Source organism: Platalea leucorodia (assembly GCF_965183815.1).
Source record: "Platalea leucorodia genome assembly, chromosome: 5".
Taxonomy (NCBI): domain Eukaryota; kingdom Metazoa; phylum Chordata; class Aves; order Pelecaniformes; family Threskiornithidae; genus Platalea; species Platalea leucorodia.
Genome location: NC_138827.1, coordinates 13,281,855 through 13,307,825, shown reverse-complemented (window position 1 = coordinate 13,307,825; position 25,971 = coordinate 13,281,855). Strand labels below are relative to the sequence as shown.

At 44.9% G+C, this 25,971-nt stretch overlaps 1 protein-coding gene across 1 annotated transcript in view; it reads left to right on the top strand.

Annotated features, from left to right (window-relative positions):
* MAD1L1 (mitotic arrest deficient 1 like 1) overlaps positions 1-25,971 on the top strand; it is a 380,415-nt gene that overhangs the window by 283,906 nt on the left and 70,538 nt on the right. The window contains exon 17 of the mRNA XM_082311897.1: positions 2,907-3,097. Within this exon, the coding sequence (XP_082168023.1) occupies positions 2,907-3,097 (191 nt within the window). The remainder of the gene's footprint in view (positions 1-2,906; positions 3,098-25,971) is intronic.

The window sequence follows — 25,971 nt, the reverse complement described above, 5'->3', positions numbered from 1 at the left end:
ACGAAGAGCAATCTCTGTTTTCCAGTCAGGGTTCAACGGACCTTTCACTGGGGGCAGCTGCAAACTTAAGCATTCCTATCGTGTCCCTGTACCTGCTTGTGTTTTTTCTGGCCCGTTCCCAAGCTGTGCCACTAAAGAAACACTGTTGGGGATTTGCTAATGGAGCCACACAGAGGATGGCAGGGCTTTGTCCTGTCCCTGGCTTGTGCTGTCACATTTGGCTGTGTCTACGTTAGCAGTTACTGGGTTCAGCACCTTGTACCAGTGGCTGACACAAGACATCTCTAACAGGGAGATAACATTTTTTCATGCAGTTGAATTCCTTCAGCCAGGCCATCTGACACAGTAATACACCAAAATTGCTGCAGGCACTGGAAAGAGGGCCAGGAGGAACCGTGGGGAGGAGGTGAGGGCATGCTGTTGGGAGTGAAGGCTTGCTAGTCCTTCAGTTAAATTGAAAAACTCAGGATTTCTTGCATAAAAGACTGATTGTAGTCAAGAGTTTTTCCTTTTTCACCCTGAGGGTAGTAGAGGAAAGCAGTTGCCATCACTTAGTTGCTATTCTAGATTCACATGGTTGTAGTCTAACTAGGCCAGCGCTGTTGGGTGGATGATAAGGCTGCTACCCAATGGGTGCAAGGATGCTCCTGATGGCCATTAGCAGTACCAAGTCTAAGACACAAAACAGTGGAAAAGGCGCTAACTCTTTATGAATAATGAAAGCTGTTCAAGGAGTTAATGAATTAGGGTGCTATCCACCTCCAAGGTTATAAAAGTCAGGAAAGGCAGCCTCCAAGATGCAGTAGGAAAAGGCAGATTTACTTTTCCAAGGCTAGGCTGCATTTATTAGGAAAAAAAATATTGCTGTTAGACATGTGCAATATATTAAAGGCAGTGCTGTCTCTGACAGCGGCGAAATGTTATTTACCACTGCAATGTGGTCACTGAGTTTTTACTTTCATATATAGGATTTTGTCCTTAACAGTTGCATAGCTGAATGAAGACTGTGAGAATATTGAGGTCAGAGCTGCCAATTAACCTCCTGATTTCAGAGACTGATTACTCAATTAATCAAAGACCAGACCCAGCTGAGATGATGGGGAAAAGGTTGTAACAGTCCAAGGAAGGGCTGAGCTAATCACGCAGTGATGAGTTTGGTAGGAATGGGAAGGTGGGTGGATTTACCTTACATCCCCCAGCAATTGGAGGGTTGCCTGTATAATACAGTTTTAATGAACAAACTGGTATGTGATGTTCCCCAAGACTGGCTTGCTGCCCTTGATAAAGCGAGTTAGAGCTGGGGGGAGACCTGGAGTAAAGGAAATACTTTGCTCATACATCATCTCCACAAGCTACTCAGGAATGTGGAGCTGAATTAACCGAAGGTAAGGAGTTGGCCAGCGTTAACTCTCCCTGCGTGGATGCTCTCACTGAGAAGTAAAGGGACACGTAGTTCTCTTTAACCATTAAAGAGTCCCTGTCCTTGCCTGGGGATTAAGCTGAATTGGATTAAGGCCAAAGTACTTCTGAGCAGGGGGATCCTCAGTGGCATTTAAGGCACTTTAACTTAACACATTGAATTATCCTTTTGTCCCACCCCCAGCGCCAAACTGAAGCAGTACAGAAGATAAGAGGAGACTCGTGTTCTCCTGGTGCACTTGCAGCTGCTCAGAGGTGAATCATAGGCAAGTCCATGGCCTTGCAGTTGCCATCCTACATTCTTCCTGCACTACACTTAGGAGGTCAAGGAAAACACTTTTCAGCAAATACTTGAGCAAAAACTTTTCCAGCTTGCTTGAGAAACAGTAATACTTTAGTGTAGGCTGTATAAACCCAGCCAAAAACCTTCCTTCATCCTCAAGCAGTCATCTTGCTGAAGTTTCTGCTGTCCTAGTGCTGGACTCTGAACTAACTAAAATAAAGATATATGGCCTACATGTGCTGCAATTATGTCTCTGATCACAGCACAGACAAAGCCTTAAACCTTAGAATGACAAAGAGGTATCTGAGTGAGGAAGTCTATTTGTTTGCTGTTAGAAAGAGTCAGGGCTTTTTTCGAACTCTGGACTGCAGTGTTGATAAAACAGGCTGACTTGGGAGACATCTCTAGTGTATATTAAAGTAAAGCCAATCTCTGTAATTAATGGGGGGATAAATCGAGGTTTAATTACTCAGAAGGCACCTTGGGTGAAAGATTCATGGTAATTGTTGTGTATCCTCTTGAAGGATTCACAGTGCTGGCAGCTCCCTTTGTAGCAATAAAATACAGGGTGAGTGGCAGGCAGTCTCACAGGACCTCTCTTCTAGGGACTAGTCCAGTTAAGGTAGCAAATGCACAGAGGCAGTGGTACTCTTCAGGCTTTTTGTCACAATAAAAGCCCCTTCCCTAATCTTAAGGGATTCCTAAGCAGTGTGTCAATTTGAGATCAAAGCACTTACAGTCAAATCAAGAGTATGTTCGAGGAAATGTCCCTTATAGGCAGCTTCCTCCTGATGCAACCATACAGAGGCGTATTTCTTACCATTTTTCCACCTTCTTGCTTCCTGTAGTGTAACACCTTTCTCTTGGGTTCCATGTAGAAAATAAGATGTGTGCACGTGGTGAAATGGATGCTATAGCTTTGAATTTTGTAGTACGTTGTTAAAAGGCAGCTGAGCAAAAGAAAAATCCATCCCACCAAGACACATCTGTTTTCTTTATTCCCCAGTTTATTATCTTTTGGTCTGCTGGGGCCAGGAGGAGAGGAATCTAGCTTGCCTGTTTCTTTACTCTGCCTGCTTAATTCACTTTTTAAAAATTTAATTAACCTTTTCAATTCACTTAATTTGGCTAGCACTGTAAATATGGCGCAAGGGCTCTGTGCTGATGACGTATAACAAAGCACCCATTTTCTTCCCCTACACAGAGCTGAAGAAGCAAGTGGAAAGTGCAGAACTAAAAAACCAGCGTCTGAAAGAAGTTTTCCAGACCAAGATCCAGGAGTTTCGCAAGGTATGCTACACACTAACGGGGTACCAGATCGACATCACGACTGAGAATCAGTATCGACTCACCTCCATTTATGCTGAGCACCAAGGGGACTGCCTGCTTTTTAAGGTAGGTCTGCGCACCCCTGGCTGCACCTGCTTCTTTGGGTTCATGGTTTTCAGCATGCCAGAATGTATTTTCTCCTCAGTGATCAGACTGGAAAATCACTGCCCCCCTGCTATGTGACAGGGTGTTCCTTATGAGGGAAGTAAAGATCCTTTCTTCTTCTAAAAAATTACCTTAGCAGGTTTGGCATCTGGTCTCCTACTTATATATCAAAGTCAGGAGTAAAGAGAAGAGACTATATGTGCATAATACCTAAGGCATCTGGCCTTGCACTTCACCTTTTTATGTTATCAGTTACATATGCCACGGCAATAAAACCTTATGTAACCATCAAGGTTTCATCCTTATTTCACCGTGAGATATATGTCCTTACTGTCTTTGCTATCCTCTAGCTTGTCTGCATGTCATCATCTTGTCTTTATGTAAATTGGAATTCCTTTTGAGCAGCAACTCATCCTTGTGCGTGTGAAGTGCCATTTATGTGAACAGCACAGATGAGTAGCAATAACAGTCTGTCTTCTGCCAGTCTGATACCTTTATTGGTCTAGCGAGGTGGTCTGAGGTTGGGTTCTGGCTTGATAGGTGCTGTTTTTCTTCTGCATTAGCTTCCAGCTAGCACAGTTGGGTTGATACGTTAGAGAGCACAAGAGTCATCAAGCTCTTAAGTTACATCTTTATGTCGGTTCAAATGTCAACAGCCCAGGTTTACAGGTCAGTAGGAGAACATTCTTCTCGATGACAAACACAGCTGGCACTTGAAATCGTACCTGCCTCCCACTGATGACCCTGGAGTGAGTCTCATTTATGGGAAGGATGAGGGTTTTGGAGGCATTCAGTACAGACTCTACAAGCAGGACCTGGAGAGGTTCTGTTTCTGCAGACCTACTGCTGTGTGCTGCGTGTGGATTGCTGCAGTATTGTTTCTTTACATAACAGGCCAAACGTTTTCCTGTTCTGCAACTCTAGACCCTCAGAAAAATACCCCCACCAAATAAAGCAAGTGAGGGTAAGTATAAGAGAGCACCTAGGATCCTTAGTAGCACTAGGCAAATATAGCCCAAACTGTTGTGTTACTTGGCCTTATGACATTTCTGGACTGAGACAGATGACAGCAAGAAAATAAAGTTCACTGTCTGGGGAGGAGGATGACTGTTGGGTTTAAGGTACCATCTCTGAATCCTGAAAACAGTTCTCATTGAGATGGTACAATGCTGCTAGCTCTAAGACCTCCAGAGGCCTGTGCTCACACCCATAGTCTTAAATGTTTAGTGAATGAAACTTCAGCAGACTGCTGGAGATGTCTGTCGGATGCCATGCCCAGACAATAGAACTAGCAGTTCTTTCTGCATCGCAGGAGAGATGGAGTGCTTGGAGAACGTTAAGAAAACATGAGAAGATCGCATGCTGGCCACATGAACAAGAGCTGGCCGGCTTCTCAGTAGTTTGTCTTCAGTAGGATCAAATATTCCTTCATGTTATGGCAATAGAAATAACTTACATACAAGAGAATGAATAATCCAAGTGGGGATTCCTCTCCCTTAACACTCTTCTTGCTTTCTCTTCTTCACTCAAGTCTTTATTCCCAAGTATGAGCGGAGGATGGAGGTAAGTGTCGCCGGGTAGAGCAGCAGCAGTTTCAAGATCTCACATTTCGCAAAGCCAAGGGTGGATTGCTTATTGATTCATGGAATTCCTCAGCCTCTCTTACCTCACACACCTCTTTGGATAAGAGAAGCAGATTTGCTAATTAGAGCCTGAACAACAAAATCTCAGACTCTTTCTCCCTGTTCAGTAAATCACAGACAATTCCCACCGTCTGCAGCTTAGAATAGCAGTAGAATATAAACAACAAATTATTTCCTTGCTGAGTCCAGGCAGCTGGTTCTCATGTATGTACCAAGGCTTGAATCTTGACTACGGCTTCCAGCAAGGTTGTGTGTTTATGTGGAATTTCTGAGCCATAGCAGACTGTGGGTGTTTGTGTGCATTTCATTAACCGAAAGAGGTCACAGAGCAGGGAATGCTATTTGTATTTATTCCATTCAAGCAATTTATGGAACAGGGTCTATATAATTAAACCAATGAAGTCCCCTGGCACTTTACAAGCTTCTGTAGTTTGCCTGTAAACTTTAGAGCGTATTTCAGTAGCACTGCTGGTGGCATTTAATTTTCAGTGAGGCTTCAATAGCAGGGATGCAGTAGGAGCTACTGTAATGTAACCCCTTCAAAGCTAAATGAAGATGAAAGATGTGCTTGGTTTTCCTGACCAAGGTATGCTGTTACTGTAGTACAGCTTGTTATCTGCATGCTGTATGTGTCCAGCCAATTCGCGTTAATTGGAATTACAGCTTCAATGAAAGGGTTAATCACAGTGCCATGCTGTGAATATAAATGACTGCATCTATAAATGAGCACTGAATTCCAGTGAAATGGTGTCAGTATTTATTGGCAATCCTTATCGATGCAACAGATGAGCTCCTCAACTTGAAGGATGTTCCAGTGATTTTCAGACCCTCTGTGTGTGAGTGCATAGGCAGCAAGGCGCATCTCAGACTTCACAGCTCACTCTTGCTTGTTTGCTCCTTTTTATTCTTTTAATTAAATGCTGTGGAAAGCGGTGCTACAGATTCCTCACCAGGAGTTTAGTTTCTGATGATTTTTTTTGTGGGATGTAATGCATTATAGTTATTGAGGCATTTGACAGTTTCATATTCTGATACTGTTGCTGGTACGTTAGGTGTGTTAGGCCATGACACAGACTTTACATTCTGCAAAATGCTTGGCTGGTGTGTCTAGGCCAGGCCACCCATGAGATACCCAAGAATTGCATTAACTCCCTTTGTAACAACCTATTAAATATATCTGTTAAAACAAAAAAAACATTACCGGGGAGCCTCAAAATCAGCTTAGCCAACTTGGAATTAAGCAGTGGCAAACCAGGGTTCCATTGCTTGGCCATGTGTACATCATGCTGTTTACCCTTGTCCCTGGGTAGATCCTGAATGAGAGTAAGGAAATGAGGTCTTTAGAAGGGCAGTGACAATTGTTTCAGACAAAGAAAGTCTTTTGGTAAACAGAAAGACTGATCAAATTTGAAGAGGAGATGATTTGGAGACACTTGTACAAATGAACAAACAGTGCAGAGAAATTAAATCATGGGCTTTTTCTGTGCCTAAAGACACAGTCTCAGCCAAAGCTTTTGAAGCCAATCAATTTAAAATGAAAAGAGTGGAAATCCTTTTATTTTATAGACCCTATGGCTTAAAGGTGCTGCTGAGGGCAGGAACTCAGTAGGTTTTCTGAAATGTTTGTGGTGGGTCGACCCTGGCTGGACACCAGGGTCCCACCAAAGGCACTCTGTCACCCTCTTCCTCAGCTGGACAGGTGAGAAAAGATACAACAAGAGGCTCATGGGTCGAGATAAGGACAGGGAGATCATTCACCAATTACCATCACAGGCAAAACAGGCTTGACTTGGGGAAAATTAGTTTATTACCAATCAAATCAGAGTAGGATAATGAGAAAATAAAACCCGAATCTTAAAACACCTTCCCCCCATCCCTCCCTTCTTCCCAGGCTTAACTTCACTCCCAATTTGCTCTACCTCCTCCCCACCAGCAACGCAGGGGGATGGGGAATGGGGGTTGCGGTCAGTTCATCACATGTTGTCTCTGCTGCTCCTTCCTTCTCAGGGGGAGGACTGCTCACACTCTTCCCCTGCTCCAGCATGGGGTCCCTCCCACGGGAGACAGTCCTACATGAACTTCTCCATCATGAGTCCTTCCCACGGGCTGCGGTTCTTCACAAACTGCTCCAGCGTGGGTCCCTTCCATGGGGTGCAGTCCTTCAGGAGCAGACTGCTCCAGCGTGGGTCCCCTGTGGGGTCACAAGTCCTGCCAGCAAACCTGCTCCAGCCTGGGCTCCTCTCTCCACAAGTCCTGCCAGGAGCCTGCTCCAGCATGGGCTTCCCACAGGGTCCACCTGCTCCGGTGTGGGGTCCTCCACAGGCTGCAGGTGGCTATGTGCTCCATTAACCTCCATGGGCTGCAGGGGGACAGCCTGCTTCACCATGGTCTTCCCTGTGGGCTGCAGGGGAATCTCTGCTCTGGCACCTGGAGCACCTCCTCCCCCTCCTTCTTCACTGACCTTGGTGTCTACAGAGTTGTTCCTCTGACATACTCTTACTCCTCTCTTCTCCAGCTGCAGTTACTCAGGTTTTTCCCCCTTCTTAAACATGTTATCCCAAAGGCACTACCACCGTCACTGATGGGCTCAGCCTTGGTCAGTAGCAGGTCCGTCTTGGAGCCAGCTGGCATTGGCTCTGTGGGACATGGGGGAAGCTTCTAGCAGCTTCTCACAGAAGCCACCCCTGTAGCCCCCCAGCTACCAAAACCTTACCATGAAGACCCAATACAATGTTAAGATCTTTGTGGACACATCATAATATCTAGTTTACATTAAATGTTTACATTTAACTTAAGTAGGGACATGCAGAGCTCTCTGCTTTGAGGTGTAAAGGCAACCTCTTACTACAGATGTTAGGAAGAAAGCATGCTGCTTATTTTCTGGGTTGTGTCTACATATGGTTTTGCTGCTGCTGTACCTGGCAACATTCAGTTCCATCCTCTGGAAATACTTGGGAATAATGACTTGAGTGAAGAAGAGAGAGCAAGAAGAGTGCTCAGAGAGAGAGGAATCTGTGCTTGATTATTCACTGTGCTTCAGGTAAACTGTTTCCACTGTCATGGCATGAATGTGGTGCTGGTCACTATTCTTTATAGGATCCTGGACGAAAAAGGCAATCGATCTGATCCTGTGTAGCAGCTACATCAAATGTAGTGGTGTTTGAAGTCTTTCTGGTTTCAGATTCCTCTGCTTTCTCAGAAAGGAATGCTCAGATTTCTTAGTAATTCATGTATAATTTTTTGGGGTCTAAGTTGGTTGGTAAGGAGGTTAAAACAGACAAACTCTTTCCAGTTTCACAGCAGTGTTGTGTGTCTGAGCTCATAAACTCTTGGCCAAAAGGCTGCCTTTAGACAGATATTTCCCATGTCCTTGGAGGCCAGGCTTGCAGAGTACAGAATTCTGTCTGTTTCCAGGTCTTGCCCATGTTGTTATTTTCTGTCAAAATTATCAAATGGAAACCCAAACATCAGTGGTAGCTCATTGAAGAGCATCCCCAAGGTGGTAGGCTTGATGCCTTGAAAGAGAATACCCAAGATATCAGACAGCAAACAAAACCAGAAGCATCATGACACAGCTTGAGAATGTTGCCAGCTACGGGTCTGGCACTTCTTGCTGCAAAATAAAACCTTTATTGGTGTCCTGTTCGATTGGTAATATGGTAATAAAATCAACAGCTCTTCTGCAACATGTTAAATTAACAGCCAGTGCGCGCACACTGTCTTTGATGCGCACCTCTTTAAGGAGTTACGTTAAGAGTTGGTTTGCAGATCCGTAAGGGGAACTGTCACTCTCAGACTTCAAGGCAATCTGAAAAGTGAACGCTTGCTTCTGATGTGGTTCACCGTGGGTGCAGAGGCAGAACATAGCAGGGTGAAAGGGTTAAAGGTTTTGTATGGGAGAAGGGTGTGGTGGAAGGGCAGATACCATCTCTAACTTCCCAGTTTTACTTTGCTTGCCCCATCGCCTGTGTACCCTGCTGGCCTGTTGCCTCTATATTGATGAAGTGTGTAAAATGTGATAGGACAGCTATGCGGACAAGAAGTAATAGTTTAATCCTCTTTTCTTGAGGAGGGAAATGAGGCTGGATTGAGTAAGAAAGATCTCGGAGGCTATTTTTCAAGCACAAAGTGATGCTGACAAACTGCTGGCTGAAAGGGGGAGACGAAACTCACATGTTAAACGTGTGGAGAGAGTCCAGTCTGCTGAGATTCCAGCCCAGCCTTAGCATCAGGTTGGCCAGGGTGCACCAGTGAACAATGTACATCTCAGAATGAGCAGGATGGTTTATACAGGGTTTACTTTTACTCACCTGAGTGCTCTTGTTTCGTCTTGAAGCTGACAGCACTGTTGGGAGCTCTGGATCTGAGTCCACATGCTTGGCATACCTGCAGTTTCAGTTATTTCCTCCTTGAACCCAGCAGAGTAACTCTGAGAAGCACGTTCTAGCTGTTTGTTTCTTTTTGCATCTCTATCTTCTCTCCTCACCCTTGATGAGTCTCGAGAGGAGAAAGAAATCACAATTTTGATGGAGTGCTATTTTTCCAGCAGCCATCTCGCACTCTTGCACACACAATCAGAAATAACAATGGGGCTCATCGCTGGAGCAGGCCAGGCAGCAAGAGATTGATTAGAGATTGTAGGCCTCTGTTAACTCCTCATTCTTGTTAATTACAAGTTATTTTATTTTTATATTTTGTTTTCGATTTTTCCGTGTGGTTGCTGGAGACTTGATTTCTGCTCAGCTCTGGGAGTGCCTGCCGTCGCTGTGCGAGCATGATGCATTCCTGCCAGATGATTGCGCTGGGATTCCTGGAACGGTCAGCAAGGACCCATCTTGGGTTGCACTAATCAGCAGCTCTAAAACAGGAGCTGTTGAGCAATCTATGGTGTTACAGCATCAAATCCTGTATTTAAACTTCCTACACGTCATTTTCTTTCAGATATTGTAGCAGCCTGCTTCATGTTAGGACCTACCTTTAATTCTTGCTACTGTCTTCATCTTATTCTGCTCTTTCTCATGCTTTTTTTCCCTCCCTACGCAGTTTCTATCTTACTGCATGTGCTTCCCTAAACAACTGCCTATCCCCTAGGGCAGGGTAGGGTTTTTTTCCTTTTTTTTTTTTTTTTTTTTTCCCCCAAAATGAAACCAGTCACCTCGAGGATAGTTGGGAGATCTAACAGAAGGTTTTCTTTTTACTTCAGAATTTCTGAGTGAAAAGATGCTGCTTCAAGACTTCAGAAGGCTGGGCTGAAGCCTCATTCCAACTGAGCAAAGTTAATGCTCATTCTCTGCCTCTCTTTCCCATCTGTACAAGGTGGATGATGCTCCTGCCAATGTCACTAGACTGTTGTGAGGATAAATAGACTGTGCTGATGGGGAGCATAGAGCAGCTTTGGGCTGGGGATTACACTCCCCTGTTACCTGTCAGTCTGGCACAATACCTGTTTCCAGCGTGTTGGCACCACTTCCTCCCCTTCCCTGCCATGCCTGCGAGTCTGCCAGGGTAGACCCAGCCATGCAGGTAATTAATGCTGCTGATGTTGGAGAATTATTCCAGTGACTGAGTCTTTCCTGACTAGCGGGAGGATGGTATGTGTGAGGCGCTCTGAAAGGTCAGAGATTTGTCTTGCTGATGGGTGCATCCTCTCTGTTGGAGTGACTGATGCGTTACACTGTGCGGCAGATACATAATCCGTCACTTAAAAAAAGCAGGCCTGTTTTTGGGCAGGAAACATGAGGTTGGCTCACAGATGCCATCTGAGATTCAGGCTGTCCCTCTGCAATTCTCTGCTTGCTTTGTAATCATCAGCTGTTGGCCACCAAGTTGCTTTTGCAGTTTCCCTTCCCTTCGCTCCTTCATGCCCCAAGGGCATGACAGTGCCGGTGCTGTATCTCCAGATTTCCCTCCCCGCAGCACCCTGCTTGTGATGGCATGAGCTCTGCCTCTCTCTCTGCACTTCCCCTCTCTTGGCAAAGGAGCAGAGCACTGAAAAAAGGCAGCTTTCAAGTTATTCCCACAAATTCTGCACCTGATTTCAGCCACCAACACTGTCAGTACTGCCTGTCCGGGCAACAGTACATGGCAGACATCAGTCATCCCAGCTGAAGGACCTCAGCATCTGTTTCCACAGCTTCTGGTGGACTTGGCAGTGTTAGGTTTATGGTTGGACTTGATCTTAAAGCTCTTTTCCAGCCTAAATGATTCTATGATTCTGCAATAACAATAAGTAACCAGATTACTGGAATACACCTTTTTTTTAATAAGTTTGCAATTCACGTCCCTCCAAATCCACTTTTCCTTCATTAAAATATCTCTTATTTAATGAAATGGGAGAGACAGCCCATGCTTTCTAGGGAGAGTCACATGCATCAAAATGGAGCACAGGTCACTGATGAAAATTTAATTAAACCAGAGCATCCAGGCTGGTGTAGTGACATGTGCGGCCCTGGAGGGATGCGTAGTGTAGGACAACGCACAGGGCAGGTCGTGCCCTAGCTCTGCCTGTGCCCCGAACCAGGTAGTCGCTGACTCCGTCCTCACGCTGCATGGCAGAGCCAGGCATCCCTGCATGCCACAGCACAGCCCTGCACCCCAGACAACACAGAAGCTGCTGCTGTGTCAGCGTAAGTTAGCAGGAGGCAGAGCAGAACCTGGCTGACTTACCTGCTACAGTAAAAGCTTCTCCCTTCTTTCCCTTCCCGCCGCCATGTTCCCAGCACCCCCGTGATTGCAATTTGCTGAAGAAGAGTTGTTCTTGCTGCTGGCTGTGCCCGGTGTCCCCGTGGGAGGTCTCGGGAGAGAAGGATGTCTGCGTCCGCCCGCTGCTGTGTTTGAACAGCTTACAAAGGACTGTGTGGGCTGACAGGACTGTGTTTACGCACTGTGAGATGAAGACAGTGTTAAATAACGGATAAAGCAGAGGGGACATAAGCAAAGCCCCTCCCAGATTCTCGTTCCCATCTCTGCTGCTATATCACCGTGTGGCTTTGCTCTAGGTCACTCAGCCTTCTGGTTTTCTCTATCCCTCTCTCCTGGGTGCAGGATATTACCATTCATGGGCTTCCACGGGGGTTTGCGAAGCTTTTCAAAATGTTCTGCAGTGAGGAAGCTGCGTGTGAATGGGTTTGAGGTGTAATCAGTGCAGCTGGCTTTTCTTATACGTGAATGGATGCAGCAAATTGTCCCTCAGACGTGTGGTGCAGCTGGTGTGGGCTGTGGGGCCTGGGGCAGCACGGGCGCTCCTTTCCTTTTCTGTGGGTACCCGCCACCTTCAACTGGCATTAAATCTCTTCCATTTATTTAATTAATTTATTTATTTGAGTCTCCGGTAGTTTCAAAAGATGTTCTACTTAGAGCCTGTGTGATCAGCACTCTTGAAGGAAAAGACAATGCCTTCGAGGCCGGGCGATGGGGGAATACCAAGGCCTCGCTGCAGCACACATGAAATGGGTGTTTTGCAAAGCAGCTTTTGATGCACGCTGCTTGTTTTCCCTGGCTGCTCTGTTATGAATTTGCAGAACACGCAGAGCCGTGTCAGCAAACCACAACCCTGCTGTTTGCTTGCATATGGTTATGTTCAAAGCTGTATATGAAAAGGAGTGGAAATTGCTGGAGAATTTTATCCTTTTGTCGGGGAAAAGTCTTGAGTTTCTGGGTACCCTGCACCTCAGTCATCTTCCCTAGTTGCTCCACAGTCTCAATTATTTGCCTGTCTTTGGACATGAGGAGGAGGGGACAGGCCATCTCTCCTGTCTCAGGTCAGTTCTGGGCTTCTGTGCTGGTGTTGGTCTGCTCCAAGGCCAGCATTTTCAGCCACAGCAAGACTGTCACATCATCTTCTGTGCCATCCCTGCATGACAAATGGTCAAGGACTTTAGCGATCCCTGTGTCCCTTTCCTCCACTTTCGATCCCGCATGGACATCCCTGAAGCCTCTTTTTAGCTGGCTGTGAGGAGTGGTTGATGGTGCAGAGGGCATGCAGTTGGAGCATTGCCGAGGGACTTAAAGATGGCTTTTGTACCACTTCTTCACATTTTGCCTGTATGTTCCAGGAACAAGTTTGTGAGAAGACCTCTAGGAAGAGCAGTTAGCTGCAGGAAGCAACTCTGAGGTGAGATGCAGCTGGTCACATCCAGCAAAGCACCCACCAGCATGGGAGTGCCCCAGGTCATAGCAGCACAGCTCAGCCTGCACAAAGCCACCAGCAAGAGTGAGTGGCAGCCGCTGCCTCTCTTCTTTCTTGAGTAAGCAGCATGTTATTTAAATACAAATATAATTAGGACTTAATCTCTTGCTTTGGGAGTTATAGCTACTACCCATGCTTGACTGGGGCAAAAGATTTTCTAATCTCCAGGGAAAGAAGAGGGTGTGTGTTTGTGTGTATAAAAAACTGTTCACAAATATGGAAACACAGCAAAAGATTCCCATGCTGGTATGGTCTTGGGACATTTATTATCTCCATCTGAAGAGTGGATCTGGGCTCATATAAAGGTCTTCTCCTTTATTTGTTGTGAATATAAATGCTTGTGTTGTGCCCTCATCTAGTTAAAAGTTTTCAGCCTAAATGTAGTTTAGATAACAAGGTGGTTGGCCCTTTCCCACACCGCTTCGCGGGTGAGTGGGGAGGGATGTCATGGGGGAATAGTGAGGAGCAGAGAATGGGGTGTCGTGGTCACAGGTCCCCTTTGGCAGCCAAAGGGCCACCATCAGGGGTGAGACGGGAGCTGGGATCTCACAGCCATATGTTCCTCTGTCATCCTTGTATTGCTTCCACACTTCATAGTCTAACTGCTCAATTACTACACGGCTCTTAACCATGAAGTTAGCGTTGCATAAACCAGTTAATACACTTTCTCTCAAACTGGCTTGTCAGTTTAAGATAAGAGCCCATATTTCAAAGCTTGTTAGGCAGCTCTTCTTCATGGGATCCCAGTCTCTGCCACGTTTGGGTGTTCCCTGAGACCTTTACCTAAACAGAGGTCTCTTACGTTTTCTTTTTGAGAAACCGCTTGTAGGAAAGCAAAAATAATAACTGCTGTGAGTGTACCTTCTGCTTTGCTCCAAGGCATCCCAGCTCTATTTGGAGGCAGTTATTGCTGGAGAGGGTTGGAAGCACATCAAGCATTCAGTCATGGCATTTCTTGAAGATTTGATGCACTTCACAGCATCGGGGAGTCTATGCAGGCTCTCCAGTTCATAACATGTCCTGTCAGTGTTGCAATATGAATCTATTAATGCTGGTGTCCTTGCCATGGTGCTGTATCTGTGGAGCAATGACAGAATGCAGCAGTACACTGAAAATCCTTCTGGAGAGCTTTGTGACGGGAACTGGCTGCTGTGATTCTGGTGGAGTACTACCCTATGCTACAGAACAACAGTTTTTGCAGCTCAGCTCTTTACATTCTGTATACTTAAGGAATTAATACTTAACATGGATACAGATTAATGTTAGGATTTAATAATGTATCAACTGTCTGTATTTATATACATGGAAATGGTGAAAAACCATCCTGTTCGCACATTTGCTTCAAACAAACAAGTACATGAATCATCCTAACTCTACACACAAAAAACATTCATTCTGCCCCATGTGAATGTTAGCAGTAAGAGCAGGTAACTTTGTACTGTTTTAGGACTTTGGATTTAATGTATTTTCTTTTTTGCCAATTGCATGAGAACATCCTTTGAGGAAGAAGTGCAGAAGGGTATTTTATGTCAAATCTATCTTATAAAGATTCATAGCTAAATCATATTGCTGCTTTCTCTTCCATGGGGGAAGCAGGGAATTTGAGAGCTGAGGATGACCTCCAGCTTCGGTAACTCCCAAGATTGTCTTTTGATGGCATCTTTAGCTTCTAGAAGAAGACAAGCCTGTCTGCCTGTATCTTGGAAGGAATATATCAAACTGAGGCTTGAAAATTTTAATTTGTCCCTAATCTGTATTCAGTTTCAGCTGAAGCAGGTAGCTGGTAACAGTCGATCTACCTCAACTGTGTTCTGGGGAGCTGACATAAATTTCAACCTTAAACTGAAGGGTTTGTCTGTCTTAATGGAAGGCTCTGGAGAGTGTTTCATGTGCTAGCTGTCACTTTGCATTTCTCGGATGTATCCGACTCTGGAGAGGGGACTGTCTGCAGATGATTTTTATATGAAGCAGATCATGGAAGAGGTGCATGCAGCATGAGGCGGGGGTTTATAATCATGTCGGTGCATTCAGTGACTAGTTCTCATGCCATGTGCAATGTAGCTACGATGAATCTGCAGCAAGGGTTACCAGTCAGCTCTTGGTTTGCCAGTCCCTGCGAAAGCTCTTGTGTTTCTGGGTGTTGAAAGGGCCCAGCTGACAGTTGCACAGAGGCCCAGAGGTTTTGGACGTGTGTGTAAACAGCTGTCCGTCGCTGTATTTCCCAGGAGGTTGTCAGACCTCTGTGCATGTCTCTGTCAGGCAAGAATCTCACCGCGTTGTCCTGGGAAAGCACAGGAGATGTCCTTGGCTTTTTGGCAGAGTCACTGCAGCCCAAAGTTGTTTTTCTTCATATAATTCCATTAGAGTGATGACAGTTTCAAGTTGGAACAGAAAAAGACCTGATGAAAGGACCACTCTATAAGTGGGGAAGATAGACAGAGTGGAAGCAGTAACTAGCAAGGTAATAGACGGTGATGGATCTATAATCTCTCAGGCTGCTGTAAGCAGTAAATTCCTAAATAGTGTCCTTTCAGCCTTAACCTATTTATTTGCAAAGTGCTAAATTTAATTTTCCTTAGTCTGCAGGAAAGCAGCATCCCAGGAATAAACCTTTAGCCCAGCCAAGAAGCTGTGCCAAAGTGCTTGTTCCAGCATTTCCATTTCCTCTTCGCTCTGTGCGGAGCATCAGGGCTGTGCGCCCCAGCACGTCATCTCTCAGGTGTGTTGGTGTCACGAGGCTGGAGGCAACGCTGCTGCAAGGCAGGATGTATCCTGCACTGGAGCCTTTTCAGAAGGGGAGATTTAATAGCCACCTGGACTCCGTAAGAGCAGGATGAATGGACCTGTCCTGAGGTGGGAAGGCTGGCACATGAAAGCATGCGAGGGAGCTAATATTGCATGTGCTGATGTTCCATCTGTCCTGTAGATACAGGACCGCGGTGCTAAATGCTCTTAGCTCAGAATAACTTCAAGAGTTGAACAGTACATAAAAGCCTGCGTATTCAGAAACCTCCACAAAGCCACATCTTGAGGAAGAAAAGCAGCGAGTTTTCCAAGCAACCAACGTTCTGCACATTCACCCTGCAAAGTTTCAGTGAATGTGATAGAAAGTAGGTTTCTGTGCATTGCTTTTTGTTGCTGGTGATATACACAGCATGTGTTCTTCTGGAGCTAGCAAAGAGGTTTTTCCCCAAAAAATCACGATTTAGTGGAGTTTTTACAAATGTTGCTTTGATAAAATATTTCAGGAGGAAATGTGCAGCGTCTAAATCCAGGAGTTGCCTTTGAGTGAGCATTCGGTGTTCCTGCAGGTGTCACGACCCCAGTGAAGTGCAACGTGGGCTGTCACTAATCCTGTTGCTTCAGAGAAAGTCAGTTCTCAGTTTCAGAGCTTTTCTATTTTCCTGCCTGCAGAGGATTTCGGCAGAGTTCCTCACAGCGCTCCCTGTTCCTCTTTGTCCCTTTCTCATCCCCACGACAGCAGCACAAGCAGCGCTGCATTGGCTGGTGGGGAGTATCCTGCCAGTGCTGCCCTGAGTTCTCACCATGCTCTCAGCCTGTTGCTGATATGTGAACGGAAAGATGCTGCTTCCCAAGGATGGAGGAGTTTGCTGCCTTTATTCTGCTTCAAAGATTAGTTGGGCTTTTACTCAGTAAAGTGCCATGGAAAAGGCAGTCTTATTTTTTTTATTATTTGTTCTATTTTGCCATTTTTTAGCACCTTAGGAAAGAAATTGTTATCAGTAAGTTTATATCCAGCCCTTCCTCCTCCTTCTCTTATCTAAATCTGGAGAAGGGTTCTGAGCTCCTCAGCTCTGTGTGCTGCTCAGAGCTCTGACTTCCCTCTCACGTTTGTTTTAAAAGAAATAAAAATAACACTTCCAGGAATCGAGGGTGGAGAATTACAGAGGCTTTCTGCCTGCTTTTTCCTTTGATGCGGAGCTGATGAGAAGGGTAGCTCCACTGCAGCCTGGGAAAGGACCTTTCTGAGCTGATACTGAATTTGCTCTTCTGGAATAGGGAGAAATTGCCCCCAAAGGGGTGGGTGCTGTGTGATCTGGCACCCTTTCCTCACCAGTTTGCAGGTTCCTTGGGTCTTGCTCTTTCCGCTGATAGGTGTGGGTGTAGATGAGAAAATAGACCTTGTTTGTGAGTCGAGGAGGTGCCTTTCTCTGAGGGTCTTTCTCTGCTATTCTTTCATTTTAAAGCACATTGTCATAAAAAATTTCATTAGCCACACTGGAAGCCTCTCAGCCTACAGTCAGCTTGCCAGTGAGTGATAGATGTACAGTGTTGACTAATATTTACATTTGGAGATTTTCCCTTACACAGGAGATTGTGTAGAAAGTTATGAGAACTTGAGCCTTGGAAGAACCTGGGGTTCGCTCTCTGCACTGAACTGAGCATTGATAGGGTATTAAACTGAAATGGCTTCTCCACAAAAGCCAACTTAAAACCACATTTTCCTACCAGATTTTCCCCCTTGAGCTAGGTCTACAAGGGATGCTTCTCATGCAGGGGGTAAGCGGGCAGCATACCAAAGGCCTTCAAACTGCAAAGGGGCATCTCCAGCTTGCCTGAGCTGCTTCCATCACTCAGGGACTGAAATTTTAATCATTGAATTAATTTTTCAGAAACCAAAGTGCAAATCTGTACCCCCAGTGACATTAATAATGAATGCAGGGAGGAGAGACATTAGAAGGAGAAAGAAGGGCTAGGAAATTTGGGGTTGGGGAATGAACTTTTTGGGGGTTATTATTTTGAAGAGATAACTTACGGGTTGGATCTCCTCATCCCTGGGCCCTTCTGCTTGTCTTGTCCATGCTTTGTCCAACAGAGTCCACTTTATTTCTGTCTGAGGCATCCTTTGAAAACTTTTTCCCCCAGCTTATCTTTGCCTGGATTTTCTTTTCCAGGGTAAATAGCCAAGTCTGTACACACATGGTCCCACTCCTCATCTCCAAAGCAGCCCCCTGAAGCATTGCAGGCGCTTTGGTTGTATCGCAGAGAGTGGAGCAGCAGGCTGCAGGTTTCACCTGCTCCAGCAGATTTAAAGAGGACAAGGCCTGAACTGCAGCCAAGATGCAAGAGCTTTCTGCCTCGCTTTTGACTCCTTCCTTCCTCTCTCAAAGAGCATGCAGATTTTTTTTTCCTAATTTAAAAGTATTATATACAGGAAGATTAATTAGAAATGAAAGTGATTTTTTTCCCTCCCTTTGTGTTAGTGGAAAAGGCTTTTGCCAGGCGACTGCCAGAGGTAACTGGGATTTCTCCCTTTAATGGATTCCAGGCAATTTGCCTCTGGACAGCTATCTTATCATTAATGAATGTTTGCACAGATTTTCCCAATTCTCAGGCAGCGCAGGTGGTCTTCATTTCAACCATCCCAAACAAATCTGGAAACAGCAGGACATTCCCATCCTCGGTCAGCACATGAAAGGGACAATTCCTCACGTTCTCCCTCCTCTCCTCATTGCATGCATCATGAAGACCACCTACTGTTATGGGTTTGTATCTTTATTTATTCAAAATCCCATCAAGCAAACACAACCGCGCTCTGCTGTTCCTCCTCCCTGTTACACGGTGCTGCCAGCAAAGCCAGCGCAGGCATTCGCAGAGGATGGGCACGTTTGCATAAGCAGGAGGTCTCCTCATGGTCAGATGGGCTGACGTTCTCAAAAGCATGTAGGATTGTTGCTGGCAGACAAGACTCAAACCCAGGTGCACATGTGCATGATTGCAGGACGTTTCCAAGGCCTTTGTGCTCCCCTCCAAGGCTCACAGTAAGAGGATGATTCTTTGAATTGTTATAGTAATCTTCAGAAATGAGGATTTGGTTCAATGGGTGCTCCACAGAGACGGGCCTAGAGGAGAAATCCTCTCCTAGAAGGAAAGCTATTCTTGAGTTAAAAGCACCCGAGAGTGATTTATGCAGCATAGGGACTTTAAAGTGGCCCTGATGCAGGGATGAATTTCATCCCAGAGGAGGATGACATAGCCTGAGGGTTTCTCTTATTTTTGTGCCACTTGCCCCGTTTATTTCCTTTCTGTTAAAATTGAAGTGGTGACTGCATGAAGATGAAGGTGAAGGTCCCCAGCTGCAGAGAGCTCCCATGGTCATCAGCCACCTGGTTCAGAGAGAGGCTGGGGATTGCTCCAAGTACCTTTTCTGTGGCTCTAAATACAGCAGCTAATGACACCTTCCACTCAGCGGGAAGAAAACAGAATTACTAAACTTGCGATTTGGCACAGTGGGAGTGTGAGTTTGTCCTGTCAGTTTCTTGTTGCTATATATTTCCAAGATTTTTTTTTTTTTTCCCTCCCAAGCAGGTGGAATCCAGATCAGGGGGTTCATTTTAAGGATTCAAATTGATGCGTACGGAAAGCACAGCCCCAAAAGGAAAAGACTGATTACGACTTATAAGTCATCCGGCATAAAACGGAGAATGTGCAGGTTCTCTGGGAAACGCCACATGTCTTGGCCTTATGAGTAATGTGTAGTGATGTCCCATTAGGAGCCATGTTCCCAGTACACTGTTGAAGGAGATGTATATATTTCCATACAATTTTAATCATTTTGACTTATGGTTTAACTTTGTGCTAGGCAGGCTGCGCAGAGGTTCCAGGAGAATACAATTTTAGATGGCTTTGGGGGCAAAAGAAAGGAGATGACTGAAGGCAAGGTTAGAAATAGCTGAATGTTTCCAGTTGAGCAAGTTTTACAGTCATGTGCTGTGATAATTGAAGGTTTGCTGTTAAATGCTACGAATCTGTGCTGGAGAAGAAAACATGTCCCCAGCTAGAGACTGCTGCAGTCTTTTGCTGCCGGTGTGAGGAGCAAGAATGCTTTTAGGGCAAGAGGTGCTGTCTGAAAGGAAACATGAGGAGCAGTAATGACAGCTTAGCAAGACCCAGTTCTTTTGGGGGTAGGGTGTGTGTTGTAGAGGAGCCATTCATCTTCAGGGGTTGTGAAGGCTCATCCTGAAGATGCATGAAAAATTCAGATTAATTTCTCCAGCAATGCCTGGAATGGACCTGTTGAGCTGAGCTTGCCCTGGTGCTATTAGGGGATTGTGGGGCAAAGCAAGTGAATACTGTGAAGGTAAAACTATCTGCCTTTCCACTTCCCCTTCTACGCCTCTGTATGCTGTTGCCCCAAATCTGTGTTGTAGCACTGGGGGACAGACAACTCTCACCAACTCAGACTAGTGAGATGTGCTGAAAAGCTAATTTCTGCAACCAGCGCCAGAGTGCTTAGAGCAAGTGAACGTGTGGTTTCTGGAGCAGTGACTTGCTTTAATGTTCTTATCAACTATTTTGCAGTCTTTGTTAAAAGAGGTCAAAGCTCATCCCCCTGGGTGGGGACTTCTTGAGCACAGTACTTATTATTAGGGCAGTACCATATCTTGTAATTAGGGATGTAATTCCCATCTCTGTAGAGAGCCAGCCTACAGCCTGGGTACCATTTAAGAGTTTCATGAGATGAATTAAGCAAGGATGGATTGAGCAATACAATGAATTTCAACAGAGATCACTTGCCTGAAGTCCTGCAGGTGTTTCAGACAAGATATGAAAAATAAATACCTTCCTTCATCTTCCTTCCCTTTCTTTTCTGTAGTAGGCAAGAACAATTGCATCATTCTGGGTGCCATGCAGTAGTGACGATCTGATGACTTGGGGCCTGGTTGTTTGAAAGGTTACCTCGTCCCCTGGTCCCTGCTATAGCAGCTGGGAGAATCTGTATTTCTTTTTCTGTCTGACACTAAAGTATAAAGATTTTTGCCTGCAAAGGGCCTGTGTCTTAGAAAATTGCTGTTGCAGTACATCTGAAGAGTCAGATTTTGGCAAGCTTCAAAGTATGATGTAAGAGATTCTTACTTAATTTAGCACTTTGTTAACTTCACTTTTTTTCCCCCTCTTACCTACAGGGATGGTAGCAGTGCTTATGGTATTCTGCAGGGAGTTCTATAGTTTATATGCTTTGTATAAAATCATTTACCTAAGTGCAGAATAAATCAATCAAACTTGGAAAAAAAAAGGGGGGGGAGCAATCAGCTTTGGGCTTGAAACAAGGAATAGGTGAAAGACTGAAAGAAAAAAAGGACAAAGATGATGAATTCTGAAGAAAAATAGAAACAAAACTGCCACACAAAAAAGGAAGGAGAAAAGAGGGAAAGAACATCAGTAAGACAGAAAAAGCAAAGGAAGGCCAGACATATAAGTTAATGCAGTGTATTGTCCTCTGTAATTATATTCATTTGATGTAGATTTGTGCCAGGTACTTTACAGCAGTGTTAATGAGAAGAAGGAAGCAAGAGTTGATATCCGTAGCAGTTTAAAACATAGAACTCAAATCAAATTGCTGCCGTTCTCAGTGGGTATGGCTATATTTAGCATCACAGCATACTGTATATAGTATGCCGTTACAGTCTTACACAAAGTCTTTTGAATGAAGATCTCAAAGCACATTGCATTAGTTCCAACGCAGTGTTTCCCAAATTCCTATACAGGCTCTTGTGTTGAGAGCTACAGTTGCCAGTTGTTGCTGTATTCCTATTTTTATACAGCACATGTCACCATGGAAGCTGGGTCAGATGTCCACTGAGGAGACTAGTCCTGCCATCTTCGTGTAATTCTTGTCCTGCAGCCTTCTTCGGAAAGGGTTTTACTACCACCAGGTTATCCTCAGGTGTGAGGCTCTTCAGTCTGTCTCAGAGGAAGGAAACTCTAGTTCACCTCACAAATGGAGCATGTTTCCTCTGCAAATTTGCATTTGCCTTCCTTGCTTCCACACATCATCTTCCAGACAGATGATAGTCTTGTTGCCCTCAGCCCCCCATAATCCTGTTAATAACCTTGCTCTAATGATGCACAAAGTGCTGAGGAGTCATGTACTGCGCTTATGATTTCTCAGCAGTGCAGCTTGCACCCCTTCCTCCTGAAAAAACAGTATAGATTTTACTGGGAAAAGGGGAAAGGAAAGGATGTTCTCAGGGATTACAGAAAATTTACCTTCCCATGTGTACGGCTCGAAGAAGTAGAAAGCTCATGCGCGCGTAGACTGCTATATTACCGACAGGTAGGAAAAATGCTCTGGAATTATTCACACTGGCTCCTGGCAGGAGCTCAGAGTCTCATGGATTATCCACCGAGGCAGAGACGAGGTGAACAATAGGGGTTTAATTTAAGGAATGTTTTCCCTGCCTTCAGCATGTCTCTCCAGCTCACATCTTCGTTCCCTGATTGCAGTGTAATCTCGCTCATTACTCCGTGGCCGTAACCTCCTCTCCTCCTTTCAGCAGTGGAGAACCAGCAGCCAATTTGTGTCCAGAATTAAGTTTGTGACCCTCTCCACTTCCCTCTGCACTTGGCAGCTGCTGAAGGAGATACGCAAAAGCTCTCTACTAATTGTTAGAAAAGCAAAATTTCTGACCCTGAATTGTTTGCCGAGATATTCTGTAGTTTATTTTCCTCTGTGCAGCAACAGTTTTCAGCAAGAGCAGAGAATTGATTGCTCCTGCAGTTTATTGGAAGTGCCTGGTTTTAAAGGAGTCTGAAATATTGTGGATGTCAGAGAGGAGATAGCTGGTCACTCTCCCGATGAGAAGATCTGGTTGTCCTCAGTGCATTTCACCTGCCTTTTGGGAAATGACAGTCATACCTAGGAGCTGTGGATGATACTGCATCTGCTCTTACTAGTTTAACTGCTAATGCTTCAGGTGAATTGCTCATTAGGGAAGGCAAAATTGTGTATTTCTTTTTGGAAAGAAGGATGGGATTATTCTCCCAGCTGAATAAAACTGCAGGTTTGGGGCACAATTGACCCATTTGTACTCGAAAATGTACAACAGCTTTGTAGGTGGTAATGACTTCTGTCAAATTCTTTTATTTTATTTGTCACTTTGAACTATCAGCTTATAGAGGAACCACAAAGACTCCTTGTTGGTAAAAAGATGGCTTTAAGTTGCTGAATCATTACAAGAATCTTAATGCAGAAGGAACTGATGTTTTTATCTAGGGCTGGCTTTGGGCTCTGCTTTCCCTCAGGATCTGGGTGTTGTAGAGGAACAGGAAAATTAGCCCTAAAAAGATTACTTTGCTATATGTGAAACAATCCTCCATGCTCCCCACATTTCTGAAGGCTGCTGCTTGCAGTGCCGAGATGTTGCAGTATGGAAAATAAAGGTAAGATCTGGAGGCACACGCAAGATGTCCACAAGGACAGAGAGGGCACTTCCCATTGCTTTACGTTTACAAGAATATGTTGTGTGTAGTGTTCAAAACTGTGGGTAATTATATTTTGCAATGAATCTATGAACATCTGTTCCTCTTCCTTTCTGTGCCAAGTCCCAACCTCAGGAGTCCATGTTGTCTCCACAACAGTCAGATAGCACATTTGCCCCCTAAACTAAGTAGAGGTTGCAAGGCAGGAGAAGAAATCTCCCAGGAAAAGGATTTCTCTTTTAAAAACTTCAGGCAGCATCCGTGCAGGGAAGAGGGATGCGGAGTGTGGTGGCAAGAACAGAGAAAGCGTGGTCCACCATGATGACCACACTGAGCAACGTCCAGCTCTGCGATGCCCCGTTGAGCAGGAGCAAGCCTCATGACGTGCTGTTCCCACGTCCCCTGCCTGCCCGGCAGCCACAGCTGCAACCACTGCTGCCATCCAGCATGGTAAACAGCCATACCTTTGTCTTTGATCATTATAAAGAGCAATAGTTCAGCCTCTATGTGGGGGTTTGCTGTCGGGGGGCAGAGCACTGGAAGGAGTACAGGCAAAAGTTCTCCAGATGAAAGAGCCTACCTCCTCCTGTTTGTTTGGCAAAACCTCACTTGCACCACTAAGATGTCCCAGTTGAGCTGCCGTTGACTGATGAATAATATTCATGGATTGACAACTCTAATAGAGTTGGGTGTATGCTTGGCTATGGGGTTCGTAACTGCTGTGTCTCAATCCAAAAAAAAAAAAAATGTTTTTAATGCCTCCTGTTTTAGCAGAAGTTTGAAAGTCTGGTGGAATCCTGTGCTATAAATATTTATCTTCTGGTTCCCTTTTTTTCCCCCCGTTGGGAAAGCTCTTGGGTGATGGCAGAGATCCCATAGCAACTGCAGCTTTTCTTCTCTTAGCAATCACAGAGAAACAGTAATGATGGCTAGCATGTTGCGGGGAAGAAGAATGTACTCCATCTAGCTAGACTTGCAAAGAGTAAATTGGAGTGAAAATAGATTAAATCTTTCCATAGTTCAATGGCAAAAGAAAATCACCCATCATTTGCCTTCTATCTGCCGGATGCATTAAAATGTGGGAAATTCTCAATCTCCAAACCCCTTCATTTCTTGACAGGCTTTATTCACTCTCTTTTTTCTGCTGTTTTTATTAATTTATTCTTTAAGGCAGTTCCTGCTGTGCCAGCTCCTTTTACTGCATGGTGTAGAGAGATGTTGTTCATAGCTCTCACACAAGGAATGCAGGATCCTGAACTCGGGGCTTGATGGATACTCTCCGACTCTTCCATGTTTCTTTTCTGCCTTTTGCTTTAGGTAGGCTTTCGCAACATCCTTTGAAAGGGAACAGCGGAAACAAAAAATCAAGGATTCGAAGAGTTACCGATCTTTTCTGTGCCTTTTGTCACACATTATAGAAGTCCCAACTAGTGCAGATAAAAAAGAAAAAAGGAAATATCTCTGAACCTGACCGTACTGTGAAAGACTTGGAGTGCTGATGATTAGTGATACAGCAGGATGTTCAGAACGGGGGAAGTCCCAACCTCTTTGAGGATGCTCCCAGCTTGGATCTTAGGGTTAAGCAATTTTAAAGCACCTTCTTTGAAGGCCACGACCTTGTCCTTCTCCTTCCATTTTCAGGCTTCAGGTTTATTGCTCTCCTAAGGAACTCAGAACAGTTGATTAACTCGTAACTCACTAGTTCTTGACAATTAAGCAGCAAATTTGACTCTAATTAACAGCTTTTATTAACCTGGGTTCCCCCTTCCCTCCTCCTGTTTCACTCTAGAGACTCGTCAAACCGTTACAGGTTTTAGAGTTAACTTCATTTCTAAATTCATTATTTTTTTTTAAATTGCAAAAGCGAATGTGTGCAGACATTGGATTGTGCAGCTCAGTGGGAGCACGTGTATCTGACAGAAGAACATTTGGAAAGCAAATATGGTCACCTGGAGGGAAGCAAGGGGTTGGATTGTGGAGAGAGCTAGTGGTTGGCCACAGGGTTGGCTTGACACAGAAGAGGAAACCATGAAGGTCAGGCTTTCCTCAGCTATCCATATACAGTGGACAGGCTCAACCTCAAAGATCCACCTGTGTGCACAACCTGGTGTAAAATGTGAGAAGGGGCATTGCTGGAGCTCTTCGCCAAATTGGATGACAGCTCTTCTGCTTCTCCTGAGCCTGCTGCCTGTAAATATCTGCATGGAAGTCACAGTCCATAGGGAATCGAGGGAACTGATAGAGTTGGTTTTGGAAAGTTACCCTGTACATAGTGTTCGTAGTTGTCCTATACATATCCCAAAGGGGTGTGTTGAAGTGCAAAGCTCCCTGGATTTGGGCCATGGATGGGATGGGTGAGGGGCTGAGAACTGCTGAGGATGCTCCTCTTCTTTACCATTGAGATTTGCTCTGCTGCTTTGCGTGTTTTTCGTAGGTCAGCAGATACAGTAGCTTGTTGGCAAGCACGCAGCCAAAACCACCAGGAAACCCCAGACTCTGTCTCATTCCCCATCTGTGAAATGGGAGCAGTAATGACTCTACTAGTTTGTCAAGGTGTTCCAATTCTGGTGTGAAAGTTGCTATTGAAGTGTTAATTTTTATTGCTTGCAAGGTAGAGAGAGGTTTTTCAGGCTTGGTCAAACGTAAGAAGGTGGTTTATTTTCAAAACACATTGTGGTGTAACCCTGCCTAAGAAACTACCATGGTATCTTTATAAAAGATGTTTTTCATAAGCTTTGCTAAATGTATTTCACCACTAGCTTGCTATGAATGTATCTAAT